This window comes from Oenanthe melanoleuca, chromosome 5 (genome assembly GCF_029582105.1).
Source record: "Oenanthe melanoleuca isolate GR-GAL-2019-014 chromosome 5, OMel1.0, whole genome shotgun sequence".
Lineage (NCBI taxonomy): Eukaryota > Metazoa > Chordata > Aves > Passeriformes > Muscicapidae > Oenanthe > Oenanthe melanoleuca.
In genome coordinates, this window is record NC_079339.1 from 58964330 (window position 1) to 58972134 (window position 7805).

At 49.3% G+C, this 7805-nt stretch overlaps 1 protein-coding gene across 2 annotated transcripts; it reads right to left on the minus strand.

Annotated features, from left to right (window-relative positions):
• Nucleotides 1-15: 15 nt before the first annotated feature.
• On the minus strand, nucleotides 16-7471 carry KLHDC2 (kelch domain containing 2). Of its 2 annotated transcripts, none has more exons than XM_056492186.1 (12): nucleotides 7371-7471; nucleotides 6436-6553; nucleotides 5419-5491; nucleotides 4318-4399; nucleotides 4128-4211; nucleotides 3165-3245; nucleotides 3033-3091; nucleotides 2766-2875; nucleotides 2281-2353; nucleotides 1603-1690; nucleotides 1219-1271; nucleotides 16-809 (listed from the first exon to the last, which is right to left on the minus strand). In XM_056492186.1, the coding sequence occupies exons 1-12, from the start codon at nucleotides 7398-7400 to the stop codon at nucleotides 686-688; spliced, it is 975 nt and encodes a 324-aa protein (XP_056348161.1). In that variant the 5' UTR covers nucleotides 7401-7471; the 3' UTR covers nucleotides 16-685. The 2 variants fall into 2 exon arrangements, with proteins under 2 accessions (XP_056348161.1, XP_056348162.1); XM_056492187.1 differs by having other exon boundaries at nucleotides 16-892.
• Between the last annotated feature and the right edge of the window lie 334 nt (nucleotides 7472-7805).

The window sequence follows — 7805 nt, forward strand, 5'->3', positions numbered from 1 at the left end:
ATTACAGCACAGGAATTGTTCTAGAAGTCAACGTTTTTAATTGGTTTTTGATGACAGCTTAAAACATGATCCCCCCCTTCCCCACAGCAGCACAGCCTGGCCCTGTCCCCGTGTCCCCAAGAGCTCCATGGCCCTGCAGCCTGGGGACAGCCCTGGGGCTGGGAACAGGCACAAGCACTCCCAGTTACACTTGCAGGGCAGAATATCTGCTACCTAAGGTTCACAATTGAAATTCCACAACATAAAAATTCCAAAAAAAAACCAAACTACAGCCAAGCAGAGAGTAGTGGTGCTTTAACATCTCAAGGTTCACGACAGTTTATCGACCAACAACGGGACAACTTCCAGATCCTAAATTCCAGATCCTGCTTCTCTGACCTTAAACAGCTGTGGCAAAACGTGAAGCTGTGGACTAAACACGACCTGCAGCACTCCAGAGCTGTGCTCAGCACTCCCAGCTCCTGTCCCCAGGACATCCCCCCCTCTCGGGGTCAGCCTCACCCCCTGGGGTGCACAACCCCACACCTGGGTGCAGCTTAAGCTCAGGCTCATCTCTGGCATTAATACATTTATTGGAACATCTCACACAAAAATAGGTTCTCTCTAGGCCATTCACATGCACGGGAGGGCGAGAAGCAACTACCTAGACAAGGGGTGGAGCACACACCTTTCAGTGCCCCGGGGCTCAGGAGCCCGAGGTGTTGTTGCTGCCGAAGCGCTGGTTCACGCTGTGCAGGAGGTGCTTGGGCAGGCAGTGCCACGAGCTGGCCAACAGCTCCTTGAAGCAAATCACAGCCTCCAGGCACAGCCTGGGAACACGGGGCTGCTGTCAGCAGGGAGTTTGTGCCTCCAGCAGGGGATGAATCCTCCACCCTCACCCCTGGCTGCTGCTCTGGCAGTGTTTGGTAGAGGCAGAAATGTTTTCCACTATTTTTAGGAACATGAACAGGGATAATGGTAACTCTGCCCCACTTGTCTTAGAATCCCAGAATGGTTTGGGTTGGAAGGACCTTAAATCCCATCCCATTCCACCCTTTTTCCATGGGTAGGAGCACTTTTCACCATCCCAGAGTGCCCCACTGTCCAACCTGGCCTGGGACACTTGCAGGAATCCAGGGACAGCCAAGCCTTGCCAGGGCCTCCCCACCCTCCCAGGAATTTCCTCCTGCCAGCTGAGCTGGGACACAGCAGCTCCATGCTGAAGTCTTGCTCTCTTACCTTACAAGAGATCTTGGTTGTAGGGAGAACACAAGGATTTCATTACTGTGAGCCTGAGGGTAGGAGAGAAAAAGAGACAGAGAGAATTGGTGTGTGTGTGTTCTCACGAGGGGCCAGAGCAGCCCAGGCTCACACAATCATGGAGCAGGGAATTCCAGAATGGCCTGGGTTGGAAGGAGCTTAAAGCTCATCCCATTCCAACCTGCCCTGGCTAGAGACACTGCAGGAGGCCTTGAGGCATCTGCACTGAGGGACTTTGGACAGGAGCAAAGCATTTCCCCTCAGGCTTTGTCTGTGCTGCTCTGTGATCCCCAGGAGATCAGGACCCTGGAGTGATCCAGCCCTGCAGATCCCATGGGAAAGGGAAGCTCAAATCCAACTCACAGCTTTGGAATGGGCCAGAAGGTTGTTGGCACAGCCCCCAAAGATGATCACCTCGCCCTCCTCGCTGGCACAGGCCGTGTGCCACAGCCTGGGAACAGAAAGCAGCACTGCATTAACCCAAACCCTCATCCCAGCCAGGCCCAAGGGAGAAAAGCAGGAAGCATCAGTGCTGTAACTCCTGAACCTGGCTCAGATCACTTCCCAAACCAGAGGGAGGAGGACTGGTGTTTTCCACACCACGCTCATGCATCACAGAGGTTTTGGGATTTAAACTGCAGGTCACCAACTCCTGTTTCCTCAGCAGGAAGCCAAGAACAGCCCTGGGTGTGCACAGGATGAGCCTCTGGCAGGACCGGGTGACACCAGCCCCTGCCTGTGGTGGCACAGCAAGGACACTGGCTCCAGTCAGCTCTGGTGCTGGCACTGGCAGCTCGGAGTCCTCTGCAGCCAGATCAAACCCTAAATCCCAGGACCAAACCCTAAATCCTGAGATCAAACCCTAAATCCTGTGTTTCCTGCTGTTTCACTGCCCTGTGTGACCCTCACCTGGAATTCTGGGAGCACAACCTGCACCTCAGGGACACATGGGGAAGGAGAGCTGTGAGGAGGAACCAGTGGCCACCACCAGGTGCTTCCACAGCCCTTTTGTACCAGATTTCCAGGGAATTTCTGCCATACCTTGGTTTTTCAGAGTAGTTATGCTCAAACTGTACCCACTCGTTCTTGCTGATACAATAAATCCAGGCATCACCTGAAAAGAAGCAAAATCCCAGATAAAACCAGGATTCTGTCAGTTCTGTAAGCTGCTGCAATATACAAATACTCTGCTGCAGCACATCCCATTTCTGTTAGATAATCAAGTATTTTAGGAAAAACCTTATAAAAATTTGCTCCTGTTTGCCAACAGGTGTTTAATGTAACAGAGATTTATGGGGGTGAATTGTAAGCTGTCACTAATTGCAATCTGCACTTTTAGATACACTTTTAGAGCAGATGAATTGCTGAAGTTCTGGTGTCTCCACACCCTCAGCAACTCCTGCTCTGTGGAACAAGGAGTTGGAGCACAGGGTGGAATTTAGAAGGAATTCAAGGCAATCATTCAAGCTCTGTGCAGAGCTGTTGCAGAGCACAAAGCAGCAGCAAATCCCTGTGGAATGACTTACTCAGGGGCTGCTTGTCCGTGGTGAATCCTCCAAAGAGGAAGAGGTGATCCGAGGAGATCGGCGTTAGGGAATGCCACGAGCGGCCCACGGGGCAGATGCCTTGGGTGAGTCTGCATTGCAACAAAAACACCCCAAATCACCAGCAGGGACAGCAAAGTCCTGCTGCTCTTTCCTGCCCTGATTACTTTGCAGGATCCTGCAGTGACCCAAGGACAACTTTCATCCTTTAGGCACAGAATTTGACAGGGATTGAGTCTGAGCACGCACATTTCGTTCCACTCCCAGGTGTCCAGGTTCAGGTAGTAGAAGTCGTTCATTCTGGACTCCTGCAACAGAGCAGAGCGTGGTTCAACCCCCTGGGGAGCTCTAGCAGCTCTGGCTCAAGGGGGCTGGGCTTACCCTGTATCTGCCTCCAAACACAAATCCTCTGTTCCCAACCGTGGCACAGGCGTGGGCGGCTCGAGGGGACGGGGTCTTGCCCTGGGAGGGACAGGACAGCACAGATCAGGCACAGAGCACAGCACAGGCTCAGCACAGCTCAGATCTCAGGCAGCAAGGAGCAGAGTGAAAAACACAGCCTGTAAATCATCCTGTGTGCACACCTGGGTTATCTGATGGATGGAAGTTCAGAGAACTCATTAAAAATGGGGTTTACTTTTTCCCTCTTGAAGTGGATAAATTTTGCTTTTAGCACAGGGTTCAGCCACAGAAGACAGACTGTAAATGAGATAGTCACACAATAAATCCTTAAATTCATAAATCATCAAGTGTCCAAGGCCAGGCTGGACAGGACTTGGAGCAGCCTGGGACAGTGGAAGGAGTCCCTGCCATGGCAGGAGTGGAACTGGATGAGTTTTCAGTCCCTTCCCACCCAAACCATTCTGGGATCCCATTAAACACCATTTTTATTGAGCTTTTGAGCTACTTGAGAACTGTATGAAGCAATCAGAGCAATTCTTTGGCAATCTGGAGTTCCTTGTCTCACATTTCTTTTCCTCCAACCCTGTGGCCCATTTCCCTGTTCCTGAACACTCCTGGGACACTCCAAGTGTGTATTTGCAATTAGCAGAGTTTAATTGTCTCCTAACCACAATCCAGCACCCCAGGGACAGACACCAACCACCCCTGGCAGTGAGGGTGACAGCAAACCTCTCATTCCACTGTCCTGCAGCTGAAGTATCAACCAAAGCAAGTGACAGGAAAAAAACAGATGAAGACAGATCAAAAGAAAAGGCAAATTTCCTCTTTCAGAGTGGATCTGTCTAAATGAATGGTTTAAATTCTTGGAAATGGCTCCAAGAACACTCCTAAATGACATTACTGAGCTGTGACTTAATTAACTGACAGCAAACCATTTATTACCGTGGTTATAGGCTGGCTCCAAGTGAAAGTTTCAAGGTCCAGAACGTGGACGTGGTCGTTCCACCCTCTAGGATGACCTGAATTCTTAAAAAAAAAACAACAAAACAAACCCATAAAGAAGCAACAAGTTTTAATAAGCACTGATTAAATATGAAAAGCTGGAACAGAAATGGCTTCCAGGGTTACTTACCCAAAAAGAGGTTTCATCAAATTCAAATGTTCCACGGTGTTTCCCTTCAGGAAAATAGCCATAGCCTCCAAAAAATATCAGCCTGCAGGAAAACATGCATCAAGTGCTCTGAGAAATTCTGTCACATCTGTTACTATAAATTATAAAAGAATTATAAATGCTGTGCTCAGAAAACCAGGGAAGCTCCTTTGGTTTTCCAGGTGTGGGGCTGTTTGTTGCCTCCCACCCACACCAAATCCCTCTGGAGCTGTTTCCAGCCTCAGGCTCCCAAACTTGCTCCACTTCCAGATCTGTGCAGCCTGCTCACTGCACTCCTGCAGTTTAAATGGGAATTACCTCCAAGTTTTATCTCTGGGGTTTAGCCTGTGTTAGGAACTGGAATGGCTTTGCCAGAAATTCCTGCAGGATTACAGAGTGCCAGAAATCTGCAGCACCTCATTAACCACCCACAAGTGCAGCCCTGATTCACATCTGATCCTATCAGCTGTGCTAATGAGGAGCTCTCCCCACAGCAAGGGCCTGGAAAAGCAGCACTGTGGGCAATTCCACAGAACCATGGAGCAGCCCAGCTGGAAGGGACACACAAGGATTCTCCCACCTTTGCTGAGTCTCTGCAGCAAATCCCTCAACAAATATCCCAACTGGGAGCTCTGTCCATGGAGTGCCCAAAGATGTGCAAGAGTTAACTCCAAAATCATCAGAATGTTTTGGGTGGGAAGGGACCTCAAATCCCACCCAGTGCCCCCCTGCCATGGCAGGGACACCTCCCACTGTCCCAGGTGCTCCCAGTGTCCAGCCTGGCCTTGGGCACTGCCAGGGATCCAGGGGCAGCCACAGCTGCTCTGGAATTCCCAATTCCCAATATCCCACCCATCCCTGCCCTCTGGCAGTGTCCCATTCCCTGTGTCCTGTCCCTCCATCCCTTGTCCCCAGTCCCTCTTCAGCTCTCCTGGAGCCCCTCCAGGCTCTGACAGGGGCTCTGAGCTCTCCATGGAGCTTCTCTGCTCCAGGTGAACATTCCCAGCCTCACACTGGCTGCAGGGAGAAGGAGGAGGAGGAGGGAGAAGCCAGGAGAGAGCAGAGCCCTCCCTGGGGCCTCACCTGTTCTTGTGCACCCACACCCCCAGCTTGTCCTTGGAGGAGGGGGGCACCCCCTGGCATTTAACATGTAGAACTGGGAAAATAAAGAGATTTTTTAACTCATGGTCAGCTTAAAACTTAAGTCTGCTGTTAAAATAGCAACTTTAAATTAACATGTGTTGGCATAGAAACAGGAATAAATGAAAGTTCTTTTCTTAGCTGAAAAGTAGAGCATTGAAAATATGTACAATAAAATATGGACTCACAAATCTGACCTTTGCAGACTAACACCTTTTACACCACTAACAGGGTCACAGACACTGAGTTTCAGCTCCCAAAAGCTGTTGTGGGATATAGTGAAGGTGTATGCAGAGAACAATTGTCTTACAACTAAAAAATGGTTTAAAAGTTTACAAAGTGACCTTTTTTTAGAGTATTACCCCTTCTCTGCATTTATGTAATTGTCCAGGAAGAGAACCAGCTGCTACACTTACATACAAGAACTGAAATGTAAGAATGCCACAGCAGGAAGGGAAGAAATCACACCTTAAAAATGAGGTTTGTTTCCAAGTGTGCAAAAACTCCTTGAAACTTCTTCTAGTTTATAGTTACATATGAAATATATGATCTTATATTTAATTATATAAACTACATATTTACATAGACCAGAACTATGAAATTTAAACTGCCAGACTATCAGGGAATATCATTCATTAATTCTAGCTGAAGTGGTGGTGGTCAGTCTTGGATCAGTCAGATCTTGGAGGACTTTTCTAACCTAAATTATTTTGGGATTCTGGCATTACCACAGACTCCAGGGAAGAGAAACACTTCCAACCACCCCAGTTGCTGATATTATTCAGACAACTCTGGCAATTCCCACCTTTTAGAATCAGCAGACTCAGAGCAGGGACACAATCCAAGTGCTGAGGGGGATTGCACAAGGACAGGAGTGAGGCCAGCTCAGCTGTTCCTGCAGTGCTGGGGAGTTTTTAGGGCACAGTCCCTGGGAAAGGAAGGGATGGAGGAATTGCTGACCTTGTTGGTGTTGCCCCGGGCGTGGTGCCCCCCGAAGAGATAAACCACTCTGTCCACACACACAGCACAGCTGCCAGACATGGAGGGGGGAACATCTCCCTCTGTCTTGCTCTTCTTCCTGCAAAACCAGCCTGGAATGTTTCACCTGCTCCCAGTGAACAAGGAGGGGATTGTTTGCAGGGCTTTAATTACAACAGTTCACTGTGGACATTCAGATCTGTTGCTCCCACCTTTTCAGGTGTAACAATTTCACACCCTGGTATGATGGAGGGGTGGGGAAAAGGCAATTTAGTTAACACATGGGTTTTTTGGGGGTAAGGAATCCCATCTGCCCAGCTCAGGAGTTTGGAATGCTCAGAATCCTCAGGCAAAGAGGAATCACCTGTGTAAAGTGCAGGTTTCCACTTTGCTCCTGGATTTTTCCTGCTTGTAAACATCCTAACCACAGAGAGGAGATTCCAGCCCGTGCCCAAGGTTGTCCCTGACCCCAGGGAGGGCTGGGAGCATGGATGAAATACCACTTCCTGCAAAGTGGGATTCTTTGGCTGCACCAACCTTTAAAAACAACTCCTGCAAAGGCCAAAAACTCAGCAGGGATTCCCTGACCACCACTGGCACCAGAAGTGGTACAAACACAACTTCCATCTGCTCTGTCCTATCCCAGAAATCCCAAACCACCTCACACAGGTGGTCACTCACTCCTACCCAGGCTGCCTGTCACAGCTACCTCTCCTACTTCATCCTGGAAAAAACACACTGGACGCTTTAACAAAAAAAAACCCACCAAACCTGAAATATTTTACACATTTTTGCAACAGTTTGACAGGTAGGAACAAAGAGATCAGTGAATTCTCTATGCTCAGTCCTTCAGCATGCTTTCCACACCAATTTAAGGATTTATCCAAATTTTTCCCCAAATGAATGATCTACTGTACCATCTTCCAGTTTCCATGTTGTAGATCCATATTTCATCCCTAGGCAGGTAGAAGTCATAAAATCCCCGGACCTGGGCGTTCTGCAGGACAGGCCAGAGAAGGAAAAGCAGAGTTAGAAGGGTGTTTGACACAGGGAATTACAGACTGGGAATGTTCACAGCCCCTCTGGGACCTAATCACAGCACAGATCACAGCAGGAGCACTGCCTGTGCTTCCCACACTCCTGTGCCTCCCACCTGCACAGAGAGCAGGGATCAGCCTCAGTTAGTACCTGCTGGGGACAACCAGCTCCCAGCACAGCCACATGGGGGGAAATAAAGCTAAACCTTTGTTTTATGGCCTGAGCCAGGGAGCAGAAATGAGCCAAAAGCTCCTTTTGCAGTCCCCCACCCCCTCCATGACAGCAGTTTATTTACTGAGCTCACTGCCAATGGC

Bases quoted from the DNA above. Each gene is read 5' to 3' on its own strand.
- KLHDC2 (XM_056492186.1), bottom strand. From the start codon at position 7,400: ATGGATCTACAACATGGAAACTGGAAGATG. The intron at 2,876-3,032 runs GTGCGTGCTCAG...GTTGCAATGCAG, and splicing joins ACCTGGGAGTGGAACGAAAT to ACTCACCCAAGGCATCTGCC. The intron at 810-1,218 runs GTAAGAGAGCAA...CCGTGTTCCCAG, and splicing joins CAACCAAGATCTCTTGTAAG to GCTGTGCCTGGAGGCTGTGA.